This window comes from Crotalus tigris, unplaced genomic scaffold (genome assembly GCF_016545835.1).
Source record: "Crotalus tigris isolate CLP2741 ecotype Arizona unplaced genomic scaffold, ASM1654583v1 scf7180000017611.44802233496:7321179, whole genome shotgun sequence".
NCBI lineage: Eukaryota > Metazoa > Chordata > Lepidosauria > Squamata > Viperidae > Crotalus > Crotalus tigris.
Window position 1 is genome coordinate 4,085,817 of NW_024096511.1, and position 23,738 is coordinate 4,109,554.

General features: G+C 38.0%; 1 protein-coding gene across 4 annotated transcripts in view; it reads right to left on the bottom strand.

Annotated features, from left to right (window-relative positions):
* L3MBTL3 (L3MBTL histone methyl-lysine binding protein 3) overlaps positions 1 to 23,738 on the bottom strand; it is a 90,597-nt gene that overhangs the window by 61,201 nt on the left and 5,658 nt on the right. For 3 of the 4 annotated variants that reach the window (XM_039324544.1, XM_039324568.1, XM_039324560.1), the window contains exons 2-3: positions 10,004 to 10,115; positions 2,840 to 2,951 (exon numbers count right to left, since the gene is read on the bottom strand). In XM_039324544.1, the coding sequence (XP_039180478.1) occupies positions 2,840 to 2,951; positions 10,004 to 10,115 (224 nt within the window). Of the gene's footprint in view, positions 1 to 2,839; positions 2,952 to 10,003; positions 10,116 to 11,910; positions 12,923 to 23,738 lie in introns of those variants that run through there. The other variant, XM_039324552.1, reaches the window with a different exon arrangement.

Consider the following 23,738-nt stretch of genomic DNA (forward strand, 5'->3'; position numbering starts at 1 on the left):
GATATCAGTACAGCGTGCATTTGCTGTAAAAGTCAACAGCATGTCAGGGATAAATAGAATTTATACAGAAAATAGAAAAGCCGATATCATAAAACCATGGTTTTGTTTTTTGTATAGTTTTTATTTTTTAAAATATGTATTGTTTTAATAGTTTAATATATTTTAATTATTTTTCTATTTGTTTTATAACCTGTAAACTACCTAGAGTCGCTTTACAGTGGAGATGGGAGGAATAAAATTTTAATAAATAAACAAACAAATAAATAATGACTGTATATAAATCAATGTTGCAGCCACATCTAGAATATAGTGTGTAGTTTTTGGTTACCACATCTTCCAAAGGGTATAATGGAACTAGAGAAAGTCCAGAGGAAAGAAAGTAAGAAGATAAAAGGACTGCATCTTACAAGGAAATGTTGCAACTTTGGCGGCATTTATTTTAGAAAGGAACAAGAGAGAACATGAATAAGGTGTATAAAACTATAGGAAGTAACAACAGGAAGTATTTTTACACCATAAATAATTAAACTTTGGAATTTGGAGCCATGAGATATACCTTATATTCCAGCGTATAGGGTGACCCGGCGTATAAGACGACCCCCTAGTTTGACACCAGGTCGCAAGACCATCGACGCCGAGTCGCAAGACCATCGATGCCGAGTTGCATGCCTAGAAAGTCGTCTTATACGCCGGAAACTACCGTATTTCCGCCGTATAAGACGATCAACGCCGAGTCGCATGCCTAGAAAGTCGTCTTATACGCCAGAAACTACCTTATTTCCGGCATATAAGACGACTCGGCGTATAAGACGACCCCCGAGTTCGGAGGCTGTTTCAACGCTCTCAAAAGTCGTCTTATACGCCGGAATATACGGTAATACTGGCTACCAACTTAGCTGGATTCAAAAAAAGGGTTGGCCAAATTCGTGGAAGAATTCTTGCTTGTGTAACTGGTTGGCCACTGCGAGAACAGATGGATTAGATCCGTGGTGGTAAACCTATGGCACGGGTGCCAGAGGTGGCACTCAGAGCCCTCTCTGTGGGCACGTGCACCGTCCCCCCAGTCCTAGGCCTTCAGCTGGGTTTTATAAAAACCTTTTCACTTTAGGCCTCCGCCACCGTGTGCAAAAAAAAAAAAAAAGGTTCAATCAATCAATCAACTTCTCTCAGGAAAAAAAAAGATCTCGCAAAGTTGGAATTGATTGATTGAACTTTTTAGTCCCACCCAGTCTGCCATTACCCCAGCAGCCATGCCCACCCAATGGAACACACCCACTTAATGGGCCATGCCCACCCAGCACCCAATGATACATAAGTGGGTTTGGGATTGCAGTTTGGGCACTCGGTCTCTAAAAGGTTTGCCATCACTGGATTAGATTGACCAATAGTCGAATCCAGCAAGACACTTCTTAAGTCCTTACTAGTCAAGATTTAAATTACTATTTATATCAAGTGGTTTGCAAGCTTAAGAACTTTGGAAAAATATTCCATCAAACAGATTTCAATATATAAAAGCTATTGGACTGGATCCCAGATGAGCAAAATACTGCTCACGGGAATTCACAAGAGAAATAAGGACAAGTGATTTTTGATGAATTTGCCATCTTCCTGCAGAGATGTTCCAGAGGACTGTGAATCAGCATGTAGGCTGCAAGGCAATGAAAGAATTCCCAAATGAAATCTCCTTTAGACTCTCCCTATTGCTAAGAGTTTGTTGAACCTGGTCTCTTTCATAAATGAAAGATAAGCTCCTTTTCCTGGAAGCACAAGTCTGTATATATCCAGCATCTAAAGCAGGAATGGGCAATCTTCTGGTTATTGGTTATTGGAGAATCAAATATAAAATCTGGGGGAGGGTGAAACCATAGTGAGCAGGGAAATGAGTGGGCAGAACTGAAGTAGATGAAGTAATTTGTCTTTTTTTCCTAAATTGGGTTATGGTCACTTTGGGGCTTACAAAACAATTTGCAGGTGTTCCCACACAGCCTTATACCTCCCTGAGGCCAGAAACTGCCTACGTCAGCCCAGAACACAATTTAATTCAGTAGCTCTTTTCTGAAATATTCAGAATACTATCACCTAGTTCTTAATTGCTTCTTATTGGTTTTCCATGGGCACAAGAAGATTGTGTTTTAGTTTTACCACAGACAAATATATAGGAACCACAAAAACCTTAAACAATCTACGGAACTGCCTTCTCTGATCCTTTTACCTGGTGCCGTTTTTGTTTTATTTTTGTTCCGTCTTCTTTAAATGTGATTCTGTGAGCAGAGAGGTGGTGTTGTATATTACAAGAAAGCAGAAGCTTCAACCTTCTTCTAAGCAAAATTCATTAACAGTAAATTTTTAACTTTTAACATAAATCCTGCTGATTTGGAGCCAATGTTTACGTGAATGTTTTAACTGCATTTAACATGACTATTGTTTCCAGGCCAAGAGAGCAAGCACTTGATTTGGGCCCCATCCAGCAGACAAAAAAGGTCTTAGTCCTTTCTTTCCCTTGTGGCAGTAGCAGGGAAGGTAGAACAGCAAGGTTTTTTTAGGTGGAATGCTTAGATTATACCAAATGCGTATTTCTGGTCTCGGTCTTCACTTTCCCCCTCCCCCTCTATTATTTGCTGCCCCAAACTGTTTAAAAATGGGAATTTACGCTAGCACTACGATTCATTCCTTGAAACAAATTTTAGAGTATTTGTAGAACAATTCTGCTTAGATTCCATCTCTTCTTATTTAAAATATATGAGCATCAGAAATTATAATCTTGTCTAGGAAGCTAGACCCACTAATATCCCTATGAAATTGGGATGCCAAGAAACAAAATTAAAATCACTGCACTGACCTTCCTGGACAGTTGGCACCATCCAAGTTGTGGTAGCTGTAGCCTTCTTAACACTTTCCATCTCTGTTACATCGGTGATTACTTCTAGAGCACCAAATTCATTCACACAAAACTAATTTTAACATGTAAAAAAAACCAATATGAACAGGTAAGTTTTAGTTATCAACTGTAGTTTGTATATTGCACACACACACACACATACAGTACACACGTACATGGTGATATTTATTATTTTTCACCATACTGGCTCCTTAATTATCTCATTACTTATTTAAAATACCAATGGACAGAAAAATCAAAAGTAGCTTTTATATTGCTACATGTACAGCCAGCCTTTGACTTATAACCCTTGTTTGCAGACAAGTTGCAATGGCACTGAAAAAAGTGACTTACAACTGATCCTCCCCCTGACATCTACTGCAGCATCCTCATGGTCACGTGTTCAAAATTCAGACACTTGGCAATTAGTACATTATTTATATGATGGTTGCAGCATCCTGGTGTCATATGATTGCCATCTGCAACCTTTCCATCCATCTTCCAGCAAGCAAAGCAATGGGGGAATCGACTGATTCAGTTAATGGTGCTGTATCCCACTCAGTATCTAATTTATATCTTATCTTCTGAATTTTAAAAAACATCAGTCTCTCCCACATGAACTGAAACAACAGGCAAAGGCTGCTTATCCCTGAATGCATTTGTCTCGGTGAACATATTCCTGAGTTCAGAGTTTTCTATATATTCTTTTAAACATCTGTTCCAGTTTTAGACTGAACAAGGACCAGAATTCTAAGGATAGCATGCATATCAAAGATGAAAACATTGGGGAAAATAACAGAAAGCGTGAACGTAAAATAAACAAGGGTATATAATTAAATGATAGTAAAATTAAGGGAGGCTATTGAAAGAAAAAAATAGTAGAATGCCAGTACCATCTAGTGGTCACGTATAATTCCATTGAAAATACATTTGAGAATGAACTTTCTGAATGGGACTGAATGGCTTTATGCAGTTTCATTTTTCAACAACAAAAAAGACAACACCAATTTTTCTAGATAGCAGTTCCTGTCTCTGCTAACTTCTCCTTTCTCTTTTGTTTCCCCTGCAACAAATTTTGACTGTAAACACAAGAGGTAGGGGCTTTTTTTTCTGCTCTGCGCATACATATTAGCACTTTTATCTAGTTCAAAAATGAATTGTATACATAGTTTAGTCTAAAATCTTTTATGTGCTATTCGCTCATGTTACACATAACAACCCAGAATAAAAATTAATGTCATTTCAGCCAGTGCTAGATTACGTAAACATTCTTGATATTATGTTTCTTCACTATTGTGCCAAATTTTATTGTTTTCCTGATAAATTTCTACTTGCATTGTACTTATGCTCTTAAGAGAGGTCCAACTGAAATTAAATGTGTGTTTCTAGGGCAAGGGTGTCAAACTGGCGGCCCATGGGCCAGATGCAAAACCCCACCCACGCCATTGCCGGCAATAGGAAAAAAAAGTCACGATACGTCGTGACACGTCACATGGCGTTGCAAGTTTGACACCCCATTCTAGGGATATGGAAAACAGACCTACTCCATTTCAGTCTTTCACAAAGAAAAGTCTTGCTTTGTAAGTGGCAATGCATGGATATGGGGCTAATCAAACTGATGCCTTTGCCTTGAAGAACATGGCTTCTCTGCATGTGCAAAAATCACTTTGATCAGTCAAGAAAAAAATAACACAGCCACTTTGATCCACTACACCTTGTCCTCAACATATGACAACTTGTTTAACAACCAGCTGAGGTTGCAACAGCACTGAAAAAAGTGACTTACGACCGGTCCTTGCAGTTACAATTACCACAGGTTCCCTGCAGTCACTTGATTAATACCAGGGCGCTTGGCAAACAGCATGTATTTACAAAAGTTGTAGCATCCCTGGGTCATGTGATCACCATCTGCAATTTTCCCAGGGCGCTTCTGACAAGCAAAGTCAATGGGGAAGCCAAACTTGCTTAATGACCGTGGTAACTTACTTAACAACTATGGCAAAAAAAAAGTCAGAAAATCGCTTTGTGACAGAGGAGGCTGTGATCCTGTGTTTGTAAGTTGAGGACTACCTGTATTCAGCCACGTAAAGGTCAATTTGTGGGTTTGCTTCAAACGACTGCACTCTCAAGGCAAGCATATCTGTGACAACTGCACTTAACATTCAGGTGGTTAAAAATGGAAATAGCAGCAGCTGGGAGAATGGATTAGGACAGCAGCAGAAATAGAGGGAGAATTTAATTATTTTCTCTCCTGCTGTGGTCCTGAAGAGAATCCATCCTCTGATATCTGTTCTGAGGGACAGAATACTCTGGAGTTCAGCCTTCTAAGAGTGTGTTTTTTGCAGCTGGCTCCTGTTTGCTACCTTAGGTTCTACATATAATCAAAATAGCATCCCCAAGCCTTAAATCCCTTCACCCCTGCATCACACAATGACAATGGGAACTGCTTGTAAATGGAATGTACTAATACAGTTTCCAAGTAAGGGAAATGGAATAATTTAAGGCACTTTCAGATGCTTGCAAACCAGATTTGATAATAGATTTATTCCTGGCTAGCTCATTTTTGGCCATTAGGTTCTGGCACATGTCTGTTTCTGAATGTATTCCCAGGCTCAGCTATATCTATTTTCAGAATGCTTTTTTTAAAATAGACGCATTCACTTGTTTAGTTAGCAATAACAATGTACTAGGCATACTTGCAACGTCACTTTGAAAACAGGGCACTTGAAAAAGCACACAAGTACAAAAAAAAAAATGTTCCACATACTGCTACTTTATCAGGAAGCAATTTTAAATTATTGCAGCTTGTCCAATTTAATTGCAGCACTTGAATCCAAAGGTGATGGTGATTGTATGTACTCATCAGAATGATTCAGAAAAGCAGGGTCCTTCACTTTTATATATGCTCTTCAGTTTGGAAAATATCAACTTTTAAGTCCTTTACCCAGTTCACACCAATTGTAATATACTGAAGTGTTTCTGATTTGAACATACTCCTTTGCCTGACAAATGGAAAACTCCCAAACCTTGAAACTCTACAGCAGATGAAAGTTACTTATTGCATTAAATGTCAGACTGCTGCAGCATTTTTATTTCATTTTGTCTGAACATTTTACTCACAAATTTGGATGTTGAAATAATTTGCAACATACAATGTTTGAAGCAAATCTGAATAATGAATGAAAGACCCATTTTCTTGCAGGCAGTCTTCACTAGGAAAAAATAGTTCATATATGAAATTGCTTTCTATAAATAACCCACCATTTTATACTAAAAACAAGAAAAATAACAGTGCAGTGTGATTTTTTTTTAGATAATTCAAAGGATCTGTGTTTTAATGTACTACTAATAAATATTTTTTGTGGAACGATCCTTTGTTTGATCTTAAGAAGAAAGATCAACAAAGGATCATTCCACAGGCTAGGAAGAAGTTTCTCATACCGACTAGGATTGTTGTTGGTGTGATTCTAAGCCTTTTCACTTAATAAAAATCTTAATTCACCATTTGAATTATTAAAAACAATCTGTTCTGGATCAAGCTGATGAATTAAATTTTATAGAATTGCCTTAAGATCCTCCTCAAACTATGCATTTTCAAAGTCCTACCCTGAAAACTGCCCTGACATTTTGCAATGTGAGGCAATCCGAATAAAATTGATCCACTTTCTTGAGTATCATAAGTAATGATACCTTTATTGTTTAAAAATGGGCAACATCTTTCATCTAATACACAGGTCGGCAACCTGCGGCTCCAGAGCCGCATGCAGCTCTTTGAGCCTTCCCCTGTGGCTCCCAGCCTCCTCTGCCATTTACAGAGACAGAGAGAGGCAATTGCGCTTCCCTGCTTCTCTCTCTCTCTCTCTCTCTCTCTCTCTGTGTGTGTGTGTGTGTGTAAAAGAGAGTGCACTCACAGTGTTCTCCAAGGAGCTGAAAAGCTTATTGGGTGGAGTTCCTCCCTTTGCTGTGTCTCAGCAGGAAGGGCAGGAGAGAGCTAGCTAGCCCAGCTATGCTGACTCAGGAATTCTGGGAGTTGAAGTCCATGAGTCATAAAAGAGCTGAGGTTGCCTACCCCTGAGCTTGTTGGAGAACAGCTTGAAGCCAGCTTGCCAGGTGAGCAGCAGATAGGAGAGAGGGAAAGAGGGGAGGGAGAGAAGAGAGAGAGAGAAAGAGAGAGAGAAAGAGAGAGAGAGGAAAGAGAGAGAGAGAAAGAAAGAGACTGGGGGAAGAGGACTGGCAGACCAAGGATAGATAGAGTGGCAGATAGAGAGAGAAGAAGGGAGAGAGAAAGACAGAGAGAGACCCTTTTGACATCTAAAATGAAGATAACACTGCATATATCCTTTTTTACCTGTGTGTGTATGTGGTATGTGTGTGTATATATATATGTATGTATGTGTGTGTGTGTATATATATATATATATATATATACACACATACATACACACATACATACATACACACACACACACACACACACACACACACACATACCTATAATAAAGGTAAAAAAGGATATATGCAGCGTTATCTTCATTTTAGATATCAAAAGGGTTTCCCACCGGTGTTTTGTTTTCGGTGGGAAACGGGTCCAAGTGGCTCTTTGAGTATTTTGGGTTGCCTACTCCTGATCTAATTTCATTATAAATAAGATTGCTTCAAACTGCTGTTATTCCAAAGTGGGAGAGTTCTTCTCACATTTTCCTAATTAAAGAACCCTAATCAACTATAACAGAAGGATTATGCATGATTAGTTCAGTATGAGTAAAGTATGACGTGTATTTAGGTGGGAAGAATAAGTTGAATACAAATGCTGGAGACAGAGAAGAACGAGTAATGACAAGACTGTAGGTGCTGCAGAAAAATAAAAAAAAATCTAATGCTCAACTAAGACACTTTCCATGCGTTGAAGCTGGGGGAAGGGTATTTGAAAAAATATATATATTTGGCCTACATTTAGACTTGGTCATATTTTTAAGCAACTTAGAGAAATAATAAATTAATAATAAAAATCTTCTGGCATTATTGCTGCATTAATCTCTTTTCCAATGGAAACCCCAAGTCATTTTAGTTAGAAAGCCACTTTCCAAAATGTAAGCAAGCAGATAGGAGCAGGAAGTCATCTCCTCAGCACAAGGAAGGCAATGAAGAACAAAAAGCCTGTGTTTAAAAGCCTGTATTTAAAGTCTGCCCTTTCTGCACAGAAGGAAGCTGATGAGGCCAAGCTTTCTCCTCAAACACACACCTATACCTTATTTAAAAATTATGCTTAAAGAATAAAACATAGATGTGAAACATCCTTTATTTATTCATTCAGAAATTCAAAAGGACAAGGAGGGACAATAATAGCAGTGTTCCAATATCTCGGGTTACCACAATGAAGAGGGAGTCAAGCTATTCTCCAAGGTGCCTGAAGGCAGAACAAGAAGGAATGGATGAAAACTAATCAAGGAGAGAAGCAACCTAGAACTAAGGAGAAACTTCCTGACAGTTAGAACAATTAACCAGTGGAGCAACCTGCCTCCAGAAGCAGTGAATGCTCCAACACTGGAAGTTTTTAAGAAGAGACTGGACAGCCATTTGTCTGAAATGGTGTAGGGTTCCTGCCTGAGCAGGGGGTTGGACTCGATGACCTCCAAGGTCCCTTCCAACTTTATTATTATTATTATTATTATTATTATTACTACTACTACTACTACTACTACTACTACTACTACTACTACTACTACTACTACTATATTTAAGTTTCAGCTTAGAAAGAAGAGAAAAAGAGATAGGAGAAAAGATGAAAGCACCAGAGGCAAAACAGCATGATCCTTGAAAACTTAATAGGACACATTTCATTTCCCTCAATTAAACGTTCTGAACGCTGAGCATGGAAATGTTGTACAACAGTCTAGGAGTGGAACTAGAGCTGAGGAGATAATTTGGAATCAAATCTCCATTCAGCTCCATAGAACTGCACACTGGAATTGCTTTAAGATCTTTGTGTATACCCCCAAATAAATATGAAAAAAAATGTATTTCTTTGTCACTATTTGTGATCAAATGATACATTTGACAAGTTTTTCTCTTTGCAGTATTTATTGGAGATGATTCTTTATATGAGCATACACATGTAGAGATGTGACCTCTAGGGTTTAGCCCTCAGAATTACAGATAATTGTCAGTTAATGATCATTTGTTCAGCAACCATTAGCAATTATGATGGCACTGAAGTTTATGGACAATCCTCAGTATTGCAGCCACATGACTCAATGTTGCAGTCATGTGATTGTGATTCAACTACTTAGCAAATGGACTCAATTACAAGGTTGCAGTGTCCCATGGTCACGTGATCACCCTTTGCAACCTTCCCTTCCAGCTTCTAACAGACAAAATCACTTAGAAAGCTGGTAGCAGACTGCAAATGGCAATCACATGACATCACATCTGATGACCATGCAGGATTCACCTAACGACTGCAACTGAACTGCCAGAATTGCTGTCATTAAGTCAGCATTCATGTGACTTTGCGTTTTACAACCATGCCATTTTACAATCGAGTTCCCTGTCCCATTTATCATTGTTTTCCCAATGACTTCCTTTTCAGTGTTTTCATTCCTAAAACAGTTCCTTACTCCATGAAATAACAATGAATGCCTTTATGATTGGTTGAAGCTTGCATATAACTGCAATTCAATCTTCCAAAATCATGTTCATATTACTGGATCAGCAAACTTTCTATGAGGTGGTGATCATATGAGTGCAGGATGCTGCAACCGCTGTAAATACATGCCAGTTGCCAAGTGCCAGAATTCTGATCATATGTGGAGATGCTGTGAGAGTTGTAGTTGTGTGGGTATATCCCAACTATGAGATGAGTTTCTTTCCAAAGCTCCTTACTTTTTTGTAGTTAATATGTTAAAGTTAAAATCTAAGATTAATATGCTGTTCTTGTTTTTACTCTGTCATTTTATTGCTTCTTTTATATTATGGACTGATACCTTTATTGTTATTTTACTGCTATGTAATATTTTACAATTAAAAATAACCTGCGTTTTGTTCTTTTGTTCTTTAACTAAAATAATCACACCTTTTTATGAAACAGTATACATCGCTCTGTGTACATCTCTGCAATTACAGTACCTTCAAATCGCTTCCAGGCAAGGTACCAATTCCATCTTTCCAGTCCATTACACTAAATACATCAAAATCTTGCCCATTTCCACTACAAGCTGGTTCATTCATGGTGGATACCCTGTAAAATAAATCAGGAAGCTTATATATCTAATTCAATTTCATATTGGTTTATCTAAAACACTGTATTATCAGATAATTTTTAAAAAATTCATCTGTTTGATATTATTTAATAACAAGTTTTACATGATTCCAAAATTCACAAAAGCCTTTTAGAATCAAGGAAAATGTCAAGATTAGTGTGAAACTTCTCACTTGACTGGGATTCTTCATCATCTTGGATATTATTAAATTGAGTCCCTGGGAAAGAAATATAGGACCCAGAAAAGTCTGTGTTCACAAAGACTGTTAAAATATAATGCAAAGGAAATAGAACTTGCATACTTACTCAGAGGTAAGCCCCACTGAATTTAATGGAAATTATCCAAAAGTTAAATTTACCTATCACTGCTAGAATAAAGGAGCTAACATTACTCACCATGTGTATATTTTCAAGATATAAAAAACTACCTTGATCAATAAGCAAAATGATTCCCATACAATTAAAATTAATTTCCAGCTTTGGTAATATAAAAATTGCTATTTTATCAAGGAATCTAAATTTTTTAAAGCTGGAAAACAAGTAGTAAGAATAGGAATGTCAATAGCACTTAGACTTATATACCGCTTCATAGTGTTTTACAGCACTCTCTGAGCGGTTTCCAGAGTCAGCATATTGCCCCCAACAATCTGGGTCCTCATTTTACCGACGTTGGAAGGACGGAAGGCTGAGTCAAGCTTGAGCTGGACAAGATCGAACTTCTGAAGTGAGCAGTGAGTTAGCCTATAGTACTGCATTCTAACCACTACACCACCATGGCTCATTGTAAGAAACAACTTAATTTAATTTTTTTTAATTATAATTGTATTAAACATTACAATTAAAAAATTCAAACTAAGAAAAAGAAAAGAATAAAACAAAACTTTTGTTTTCACTTTCAAATTAATTTCAGTCTTGTTCAGTAAAACTTCTTGTTCTTCCATAACTTTTTTTTAAAACTCAGTCTGTTTGTAATGGCAGATTCTCTTGAAATTAACTTCTGGGTTCATTATTTACAAATATCTCACAATACATCCAATGTTGAAGTATTTTGCTCCATGTTATTTTAGTAAGTCAAATTTAAGTATTCTTGTCCTTTAATTGTACTATTTAGTTGTCTTTAGTTCCCTCGAATGTATCCAACTTTGAAAATTCCTTCTTTTTTTAAGAATTCAAAACAATAGATTTTTCTCATGGAAAGAATTCTTATAATTAATTCCAAAATTTTATTTCAAATCCATATCAACTTAGTCCATTTGTAATTTTCCAAAATCAATGTTCTAATTGTCCTTTTGCAGTTTATTCCAAAAAGAGAATTTTTTTTAAAGTCCTTATATTTAAAGGTTCTTTCTTAAATTAAAAGTCCTTATATTTAAAGGTTCTTTCTTAAATTAAAGGAAGCTCCTCCAATGCTGTAAGTCGGGGGTCTCCAAACTTGGCCCTTTTATGACTTGTGGACTTCAACTCCCAGAATTCCTCAGCCAGGCATAAAAGGGCCAAAGTTTGAAGACCCCTGCTGTAACTCTTGTCGTTTCAAAGGTTCATAAAAGCTGAAAAGTAGTTAATGGTCCATTTCAAAAAGTTATTGGGATAGGAAGTATGAAAATCCTAGGTCCATAAAGGCACAGACCATGGCTTGGGCAAAGGTGGCATTCTTTCATCTCCCAGAGGTCTAAACCTGCTTAAGACCACTGCCCTGTGGGACTCCTCCTCCTCGTGTGCGACCCCAAGTCATCTCCCTGACTGTAGAAGAATTCTGAAGAACCAGTCCACTCACAGGCTCTTCATTCTGTTGCAGTCACTGGGTCTGTTCTGTCTTCGGTTTGCTGTTTCCTCCCCAGAAGTCCTGTGTTTCAGCATAATATTATTTGGGAATTTACCCTGGCATTTGATGCCTTCTAATAGCACTGCTACAATAATAGCCTTTTTATATACTTTACAAAGTTTAAGCTTTTAAATTGCTTTATACGTTTTATTGGAAACACAGTATTTTAATGCACGCAGAGCTGGCAGACGCTTGGAATGGGAAGTGCTATAAAAATATTTAAAAGAAATTTAAAAAAAAACCATGATAAATCCTATGATATTTTTAATTCCAAACTCTTCATTTTAATTTTTGTCTCGTAACTAGAGGATGCTAATTATGCAACTGCTTAATTTATAATTTCAGATGCTGTAAGAACAAGAGAGATAAATATAGATTTAATCTATTTTATTTTTATTTATTTCAGTCAGATCCAAAAGATATAGACTTAATATAATTGAAATAATGGAACTGAGATAGAATAAACCTTACTTGTAAGAATAGATTTCACTAAAAGTTTATTAGGACATATCCTTTAGCTATGAATCCATCATTATGATGAATTCATTGGTTTCAACAAGAACAAAAATATATATTTTTAATCTAGGATACAGTTCAAAATTGAAGATATTTATGATAATTACATAAATCAAATTAAATGCTGGTGTTTATTGCTCTTTACAATTCAAATCATAATCAAATATTTATTCTGTTGTATGGTCACAAAAGCAGTGATCTTAACAACTTCAGTTTGCCATGATTTCAAAGATTTAAAATGAAAACTGACTCTAAATTGTAGAATTTGTCATAATTAATTCATTGATCAACCAGATTTACCTCCACGAAGCAATTTGCCAAAAAAACAAAAGAGCTATCACCCTTCAAAACAATATCAACTGCTTCTTACACTAGGGCAGTGGTTCTCAACCTGTGGGTCGGGACCCCATTTGGGGTCGAATGACCATTTCACGGCGGTCGCCAAACCATGCTGTCCGCCATTTTTTTCCCTTTTCCCTAGCTGTCCTACTCCCTCTTATTGGTGGCCACACCCACTTGGGGGTCACCACAACATGGGGAACTGTATTATGGGGTCACGGCATTAGAAAGGTTGAGGATCACTGCACTAGGGCAAGGGTGTCAAACTCAATTTCATTGAGGGCCGCATCAGCATTGCAGTTGACCTCGGGAGGGCGACAGGTAGCTGTGGCCAGGGTGGTGCGGCCTACTGGGTGGGCGTGGATGGAGTGGGTGTGGCCTATTGGGTGGGCATGGCCAGCTCTACATCGTTCGTGTCAAGGTTGCCGGTGGGGGCCGGGGCAGGAGTGGGACAGATCTCAGGGTCTCTGGCAGAAAGGGGTGGGATCAGGGCAAGCGCCAAGGCATAGTTCATTTCTTCATTCCTCACAAAGAGTGACACCTCCCTAGCACGCACCTAGGGGGCAGGGGCGACGCGGCAGGGGCTAGTTCCTTGCTGTTTCTAGACGGCCTTGTGGAGCTAAGACTGAATGTGTTTCAGCATAGATGGCCACCACAAAATTGTACATTGGCTCCCAGTCGGCCTGGGCCAGGGTCAAGGCAGCGGGGGCCATTCCCCCTCACTGTTTCCAGGATGGCTTTGTGGGCCACATGAAACCACTTCGCGGGCCACATCTGCCTTGTGTTTGACATGTCTGCACTAGGGAAACTAATGACACTTGCAGGGAAATAAACCTTAACGTTCAGAGAAAAAAAGCTGCATCAGATAAAAATACTGTCAGTCCAGGATTCTGCTTTCAAAGTATTTTACTACTTCACGTACAGGTGCATGTATAACACTAGTTTTAGACTAACAACCCAGAAGAAACTGACAAGAGTATTCCACATAACATTAACATCTGTAATATTAAAATATTATTATTACATTTTTATCCCACCAGCCAGCAATCTACAATCTCTCTCCCTCTCTCTCCCTCTCTCTCCCTCTCTCTCACACACACACACATACACATATATATATACATACATACATACAGGACTTTTTTTTCTCATAGAACGCCCAGAACGGAGTTCTGGCACCTTTTTTGGATGGAACCTTGTAGGGTAGGCAAAGCGGATTGTATGATGTGTGTGAGTTCCGGCACTTTTGTTTTTGTTTTTTTTTTTTAAGAAAAAAAGCACTGCATACATACACACACACACATAGGTGAACTTATCTAATATAGTATTCCTCCCTACTATTTCCTCATAATTATAAACTTATATATACATTAAATATTGTTCCAAAAAGATATTGATAATTCATAAGAACAAATCATGTAATTTAATGACCTCTCACATTTCTTTCGTTGCCAACAGACAAAATATGACACCCAGCCAAACTATTAACAAAAAGCTCTCTCTCCCAATCACTTTTATCTGTGATTAGTGTTTTAGTTCATAATGGCTAATAAAGTGTATAGAAACAGTTTGACCTAATAATCTGGATCAGTAAGTGCTTGTGAATAATACTTCGTTCCTGCCTTAAAAATCTGTGGTACCCTAGTTTCCTTCTATGTTCTCAAATTTTGGGCCCAAGAATCTAAGATGAGGAATACACTCTGTAGAGTTACAGGTATAAACAGCAGAAGGTGAATCCGTACCTATGGGAATCCAATTGTGTTCTAACAAATGCCACTGTAAAATGTTTTTTTTTAAAAAAAACCAAAAACCATTCATTTTTCATCATTTCTGTATATACTGTATATCAGTGATGGCGAACCTATGGCACGGGTGTCAGAGGCGGCACTCAGAGCTCTCTCTATGAGCACGTGCGCCGTCGCCCCAGTCCTACAGCTGGGTTTTATAAAACCTTTTTGCTTTAGGCCTCCGCCGCTGTGTACAAAAAAAAAAGGTTCAATCAGTCAATTTCAACTTCTCGCGGGGAAAAAAAGATATTGCAAAGTTGGAATTGATTGAACTTTTTAGTCCCACCCAGTCTGCTACCACCGCAGCCACGCCCACCCAATAGGCCACACCCACCCAGCACCCGATGATGCATATGTGGGTTTTGGGTTGCAGTTTGGGCACTCGGTCTCTAAAAGGTTCGCCATCACTGTTGTATATAATATCAATAGAAGTATCAATAGCACTTAGACTTATATACTGCCCCATAGTTCTCTTGGGGCAGTTTACAATGTCAGCGTATTGCTCCCAACAATCTGGATCATCATTTTACTGACGTTAGAAGAATGGAAAGCTGAGTCAATCTTGAGCCGTGTCAGATTCAAACTCCTGGTTGTGGGCAGAATCAGCCTGCAATACTGCATTCTAACCACTATACCACCAGTGCTCATAATAACTTTCTGCAACAGTGAAAATCCAGTAGTTCGAAATCAACATCCTTTAAAAGCAATGAAAGTTGCTTTCACTGTGAATGAGGAAATAGTGTCACGGATAGCCATCACAGATGGGCTCTACCACCTACGTTTTCCCCCTTTTTTAAAGGCACACATGCATACCTTAAATCAAATATGCTCAAATATAATAATCAAAAACATTTACCGTATTTATGTTCTGACAGTGCTTTTTGATGCTCTTCAAAATTTCAATATAGAGTAGTAAGTACCAAGGGAAATGAAATGTGCCCCAATGAACCATATGGCCTACCTAAACTATCCATGTTGGTTCCATTTTGATTTTTAATTATACTTTTGTTTTATTCTTACACTGTGGGAATCATTTCAATTTTGAAAAGTGCTAAATAGTTGCCAACCTTCGTTCCAAAAGCTTATGGATAAAACATTGAGTAAACGAAAGAAATATCTGTAAGGAATACATATTCTAAAATATTGCAAGTACAGAAATGTTAAAGATAATAAATTACATAATTTGGCTGGTGTCATATGCTCAGATGAGTGTCCAGATATAGTAAATAATACGTATTGTACAAATATAAAATAATGAAATAGATTTGTCAACTGAAGAAATTGCTCTTTAAAGTTCATGCACCAAATTGGCATTTTTTGCTAAGCTATACAGTTGCATTAATTATGAACGCAAATGGTTACGGTGAACAAGTTACCTGTGTCCTGAACAGGTGAGCTAAGCATGATTTCAAATGCAGAATTCTGGTACCATTCATTTGGAAGTCGGCAGACAACAAAGAAAAATTCCTTATCAATTGAAAATGAAGTGAGAATTCTGGGGCTCATAGCCCAATGCGTCCTCCCGAATGGGGAAGGTTGTTTTAATATGCCAACTTCAAAAACTCAAATATGAAAGCAATGAGATTCCTAAGCGAGATGCTGAAATATAGTGTTATTACCAAGGAACAGGATTCCAAGGGCTGAAAAGTCATTCTCGTTAGACAAGGCCTCGTCAATTTGAGCCAGTGCTATTATGTTTCAGAGAAAAACATTATCAGTAAGTATTTAATCTTCAAGAAAAAGACCATCTGAAACAAAACCTCAGTTGTGTGAATCAGAAGGCTCTAACTATGGCACACTGGACCTAGCCATATCTTCAAGTGCAAGGCAGGAAAGTGGAGAGACAGGGCCAGCCTTATGTATGAAAGAAAATCTCGCTTACTAGGTAACATGTCTATAATGTGGTCAAGCATGTTATTTAATACTTGCTACATAGAATAGGTGAAGAATTTCGTTAGCACCACCACCTAAAGCAGTGGGTAGTGAACCTATGGCACGGGTGCCAGAGGCGGCACTTGGAGCCCTCTCTGTGGGCACACGTGCTGTTGCTCCAGCCTCGCCTCCCCCCGCAACCCCCTCTTCTCCAGCAGCCCCCCTGAAGGACAGTCACTCCCGAGCGTGGCCCAAGCGGAGCAGCGCAGCCAAGGACATGGAAGCCAGACAGCATAGACAAGACTCTGCCCTCACACCCCATTGTTCACAGCTGATGCTGCAGGGCATGGGCAGAGGGTGTGGCCGCCATAGCGCTGCTAGGCTGCCTGGGCGATCTGCGGCAGGCCCTGGAGGCGGTGCCCTGTGGGCAGGCAGGGCAGGGGATGGGGGCGGAGCGGGGGTGGGGCAGGGGTGGAGTGGGGACAGGGCGGGGCCAGTTTTGGGGCACTCGATCTCTAAAAGGTTCGCCATCACTGACCTAAAGGATTCCTTGACTACATTGTATTTAATCTACTCTTTAACCGTCTTAGAGGTTCCCAGGCCTGTCAGAGAATAAAAGCAATGTTTAAGTAAACCATGTAGATAAATTAAAAATGTATTAATAAAAACATCCCCCTAAAATCAAGTAAGCAGCTGAATTAAAAGATCAAGCCACAGTACATCCTCCAATGGGCCAACATAGTGTGGAACCTGCATCCGAGACATGAGCTCATTCCAAGGCCTTGAACTGATTGAGATGAAAGCCATTTGCTCAGCGCTATTTTATTTTGCTTAGAGATTAGATTGGAAGGTAAATTTAAACTTGAGCTTGGAAGGTAAAACAAGAGTGACAGCCATTCTTGAAAATATTTGAGAACCAGATTATGAGAGGCATTACTGATAATCCTCAATTTACAACCATTTGTTTAGTGACCATTCAAAGATACAACGGCACTGAAAAGAGTAACTTAGCACCGGTTTTCACACTTATGACCACTGCGGCATACCCTGTGGTCACTTGATCAAAATTCGGATGCTTGGCAACAGGCATGTATTTATGATGGCTGCACATCCTGGGATCATGTGATCACCATTTGTAACCTTCCCAGCCAGCTTCCGACAACCAAAGTCAATGGGGGAAGCGAGATTCACTTAACAACTGCATGATTCACTTGTGGCAAAAGGGTCATAAAATGGGACACAACTCGCTTAACAACTGTCCTGCTTAGCAGTGGAAATTTTAAGCTTCGTTGTGATTGTACATGGAGGACTACCTGTATAAGGTTACACCAATAACCTGAATTAAGTCTGTATAACAAAAATCATTCAAATGTATTTGTGAAATTTTACTTCCATAAGGGATTCATAGCAATATTTGCACTAGTTACAATTCTGCATGGTTTTCCAGTGCAATTCCACATATGTATCTATGTGTGCCGCCATGGCACAATTTTATCTTCAAGAAATGACTGGGCTTGAACTGAAAACAGAGCTATAGAATTAACTACTGTATTTTCCGGCATATAAGACGACTTTCTAAACCATACAAATCTTCTCCGAAGTCGGGGGTCGTCTTATACGCCGAGTCGTCTTATACACTGGAAAATACCTTATTTTCCGGTGTATAAGACGATTTTCTAACCATGCAAATCTTCTCCGAAGTCGGGGGTCGTCTTATACATCGAGTCGTCTTATACGCTGGAAAATACGGTAATTGCTCTAGCCCAGGAATCTTCAAACTTGGTCCTTTTATGATTTGTGGACTTAAATTCCCAGAATTCCTCAGCCAAAAATGTCCCAGCGTGCCTGGCTAAGGAATTCTGGGAGTTGAAGTCCACAAGTCATAAAAGGGCCAAGTTTGAAGACCCCTGCTCTATCCACTTGTTCATCAAAATTTAGACACTTGGCTACTGACTCATATTAATGATTGTAGTGTTCTGGGGTCGTGTGCTCGGCTTTTGCGACTTTCTGACAAGCGAAGTCAATGGGGGAGCCAGATTCACTTAACAACACTTTTACTAACTTAACTACAGCGACTCATTTAATAACTGTGCAAGGTTGTAAAATGGGGCAAAAACTCCCTTAACAACAAATTTTGGGCACAACTTGCACATAGATTTTCTCCATGACAATCCACTAATCTGATCTGTCTGATTTTCAAACTTTGCATCAATCACTATTGTAACTGAGTTCATTTATTTTACTGTTGATTTTCTTCTCTTCTCTTTCTTTCCACTTTTCCAACCGTTAGAGCAGGGGTGTCAAACTGCTGGCCCACTCCATTGCCGGCAATGGGGGAAAAGTTCCAATATGTTGCACGACGTCGCAAGTTTGACATGTCTGCATTAGACTCTTCTCCAGAGACCTAGGTCTTACCATATGTCTGAAGTAGAATATTTTGAGCCTGGTCATTTTTGCCTCGAGTGACAACTGACACATGACTAGTTCATAATCTGTTCCACTATCAGCAGATACATATATTACAATATAATTGACGGATTTTTTTTTTAATCTTTACAACAAAAAGCTGATTGGACAGTTAACGCTATATAGACATATTCTCATTGTTAATAGAAATTCAGCCAAGAACTGTAAGCAACAAGGATGTAAAAATAATACCTTGGTTGCATGCACTCTGATTCTAATGGTGCAGGACTCAAATCCCCTCAGGGCTAAAATGACAATTTACAGGAGGAGCTAAGTTTAATCCTCCATGGCCCAATTATCTTCTTTAGGCTTAATTGCAAGCCCAATTGCTCACCTCATGATCACACTGGCCAAGCTCAAGTCCAGTCTGTTAAGGAGATATAGCTTTTCTAAGCAAAGTTTCCTGGCATTAAAAAAAGTTTGCCAGAAGGATGAAAGATCATAGCTGGACTCCCAGCTACTAGTTTCCCTTGAATAATGGAGAAAAAAAATCTCAATGCCTTTTATTTTTCCTTCCCTTACAGGCTGGTTCAAAAGTCAAGTTTTTATACTGTTTGTCTGGTCTACAGGCAATTATACAAAAGCCTCCCAGTATTGATTGTCTTGTAGGCTTCTTGTAAAATTATTCCTTTCTTCTTAATTCAAGATAATCAGCACTAAACAGAGTTTTAATTCAATCAATCTTTTAACCATAGGCCTTTGTCCTTCCTTTTATCATTACAGGGGTGGAAAGGGGACCAAAATTGTGGAATGAAATCAAAGAAATTGATAAGGATGGATGTGAAAAAGAGAGACTGCCAAAGAACAGAAAACTAGATTTCAGAATAAAGGGTGGAAATTGCTAAAAATATAAAAGAAGCCAAAGCCAAAGAAAGACAAAGATCTCAGGAATTTCAGAGAGTTATTAGAAGAGACAACATGTAGCATTACAATGACATCTATAAAAACATCAAGGATGGACATAGATGGGGGGGGGAGGAAAGTCTTCCAAACTATCCTTGAACTCGAAGAAATTCCAACCTCAAATTGTATGCCATAGGATAGCACAGATAGTAGCTGATTCAAAGAAGAGTAAGCAAAGGTGGAACAAATATACTAAAATTCTGTACAAAAGAAATATCCAACCCAAATACTTTAGCAGATAATTCCTGCAGTATTTACAAAAACTTCTAGTACTAGAAGATACAGTTTGAACGTTTAGATAATTATTATTCTCCTAAGACTACAGGAATTGATGGAATATCAATTCACAAAAGAAGAATCTGTAAAACTTCTAATCAAACTATGGAAGTAAATCTGTAGAACAAATATAACAGCTAAAAGATCTGAAGGCACCAATATAAAAGACAGATTTAAAAGCGTGTGCAGACTGTCATACAATATTCCTTAGTGTCACATGTTAGTAAAATAATGCTCAGGATCATTCAATGCAGATTAAAGTCCTAAATGGGAAGGGAAATGCCAGATGTTCAAGCTGGCTTTAGAAAAGGCAAGGAATAAAAGATACGATTGCTGATTCAGACTGGAGAACTCAGAAAGCTAAAGAATTCAATAAAAGAAAAAGAAAAAAGGAAGTCAATATATGCTTCATTGATTATAGAAAAACCTTTGATGTGTCAACCATGTCAAGCTCTAGAATGTGCTTAGGAAAATGAGAATCTCAGAACATCTCATTATCATTGTGTAAAACCTATACGTAGGACAGGAAATCTGACTCCAGATGGAAAATGGCAATACAGCCTGGCTCCAGATCAGAAAAGGAGTGAGCTGAGGCTATGAGTTCTCCCATTATTTATTCAACCTGATGGAGGCTGGACTCGAAAAAGATTAGCGTGATTTAAAATTGGAGGAAGAAACAGTAAACTGTACTATGCTGATAGCTGTAAAGGATCTGCCAGATCTAGTATTGAAAGTCAAGGAGCAAAGTGAAAACATGGGACTAAAATCACATAGTAAAAAGATCAAATTAATGGAGAACAGGTATAAGCAATCAGCCCCAGAACTGATGATGTAGATACTGAAGCTCTTGCTTTTTCAGGCTAACTATGGTCAAAATTCCAGCAGTCAAGAAATAAACCTCAGACTAGCACGTTCAATGAAGGCCTTGAAAAAGATCTTCAGATACCACGATGTAGAAAGTAAAGAAGATGACCTTGATCTGTTCCTAGTTTAATGAGGCAAAAAGCTCAAGTTCATAACCTTCATAATAGAGGAGGAAACAACTCTAACAAAACCTCCTCAGTTTCACCTGGCCAATTCACTGAGAGACAACTTGCCACAGCCAAACTCGCTGCAGGACGAGAGTTACACTAATATCAAAGAACTAGTGGATTAGAATCATTAGGATCATCAAGGAGGCAAAAGGAGGGACAGAATGAAATGTGAACTGCAAAACTTAAAATATTTTTTAATTTATTTTAAATAATTAAATAGAATTGTTAAATTGTCCCGTGGCAAGTTGTCCCATGGTGAGATGTCTCATAGTGAGTTGGCTGTGGCAAGCTATCCCATTCTGAGTTTCACAGCACTGCAGGGGGAGGGGCAGAAATAAAGCACAATTAGACTTGCAAGATTTTATTACTATTGGCAATATAATTACTATTCTTCGGATTTACTTTTTTGATGTGATGTACTGTACCTAGTGGAGCTGACCTAGGTCTATACCTATAAAGATCAGAATTGTGCAGGCAGTGGTTTTCCCTGCAACACTCTATGAAAGTTGAACTTTGAAGAAACAGGGTAGAAATAGTATTGAATTTTGGAACTGCAGTGAAGTCAAGAAAACAAACAGATGAATCATTAAACAAATCAACCCAGAGTTCTGACTTGAGGCACAAATGAACAGGCTCATATTATCATATTTGGACTCATTAGGCAGAGACCTAACTTTCTTGTCTCTTTAAAGCTGGGAAAGGCTGAATGAAAGGCAGAACAAGAGGGCAAGCAAGAGGACAGCAGCAATGGGTACATTGTTGGAAGATTAGAAAAATCAGATTGGGAACAATCATCCTTGAGAAAAGCGATCTACAGTACATCATCGCACAAGTTGATGGCACATAATCATCATTAGTTTCATTATTTTTGGCAGTCTAATTTAGGCGAACTCCTACAAGTATTTGTTTAGCAATAAGATCAGTGGCATTCAATAGTACTTACTTTCAAAGCAGCCTGCACAGAATCACGCTGTACGCATAATCCAAAACTTTTTGTCCTAGATAGTCAACTGAGAAGCTATAACTCTGGCCCTCAGAGCCTACAGTACATTTGGCTTTGGTGTATCTTATTTCATACCTAAATGCCATTAATTTTCTTTTCACTGTATCCTGCATGCCTAACGCTTGTGTTAGGTAATCAAGGAACTCCCCTGAGTTGTAGACAAAGAGTATTGGCTAATCTCATCTCTTTCGCTCGTGTGTGTGTATATATATATATATATATATATATATATATATATATATATATATATATATATATATATATATATATATAATATAATATAATATAGCTAAGATAAGAGGGGAAAAGATGAATGGATTTGCATATAGCACACTCTGGGTAATAATCAAATCAGAAATTAACCATGGATTCATAAAAACATTTTTATAGCACTTATATTGTAGCAGAAAATTGTCTCATTCTGAAGCTGAACCAAGGTCTCTACTGCAATAACAATTTCAGTTCAGCAAGCCAGCTAATACACAATTCAATTCATCCTAGCACAAAAATACAATAACTAGATAGTCCCTCAAGCTATGGACAGGAGTTCAGGACAGTATGTTACTGCAATCACAAGTAGTTTTGTCAAGACTGAAAATTCACATTTGGAAAAAGAAAAGAAAAAAGATCCTCAATGAACATTAAAGACTTTTTTCATAGATCATATATTATGCTATGGAATCTCCTTCAGTTAGTTATCCTATGCTGTTACACTGGTTTGGCTTTCAGCATAAATCTTATAAACTCAGTTTATTTGGAAATAAATTGATAAAACAATTCTAACATTAAAGTCATTTTGTTCTTAAACATCTAATTTACTGAATTACTACGGCACTTACAGATTTGTTCTACAGCTTATTAGCGTGTTCTTCAAGTTTTAAATGAGATAGCATTGCTTAATCTTTCAACAGTAATCAATACAGTATGTTTTGCAATAGCTCTATTCAGACTACCTATTCTGACAATATAAAATAAGCAATGTGTAGAAAGATATACATTCTTACTATCAATCAGAAAACTGTTTTTGTCAACATGCATCAGAAGAAACCTATTAATTTCAACTTAAGAACAGCTTAAAAGCCAAGCTCTTAAATAAAACATAATAAACACTATCTTGCATTCAGGTAATCTCTTTGTTTCCAAAACTGATCACAACTTAATATATTGAAATGTATTATTTGAATCAAAGTGATTCAATGAGACAAATTTTAAAATAACAACAATGCCATAAAACTTCGTAACACATACATCAGATTATGTGAAAAAGCTATCCTAATGTAATTTATTTAATTGATTTAGTAATGAGCTAAGTGGAGAGTAAATGAAGTCATACTACTTGTCAGGGACTAGCAATATTCCCAGCACTGTCAAGTGTTACAATAAACTAAAATGCATCTCATGCAAAATGGAGGAAGAAAATATCCCTATGAGAATATGCCATCCTTACAATTGAAAGGCTATCTCTCCCAATTAAGAGTGAATAGGTAAAAAATGAGGAGATTACTAACTCCAAATCATTAGCTGCTTACAGCATTGTTTGGCTTAGAGCAGCATATAAATTTAAATAAATAAATGCATCTGAAG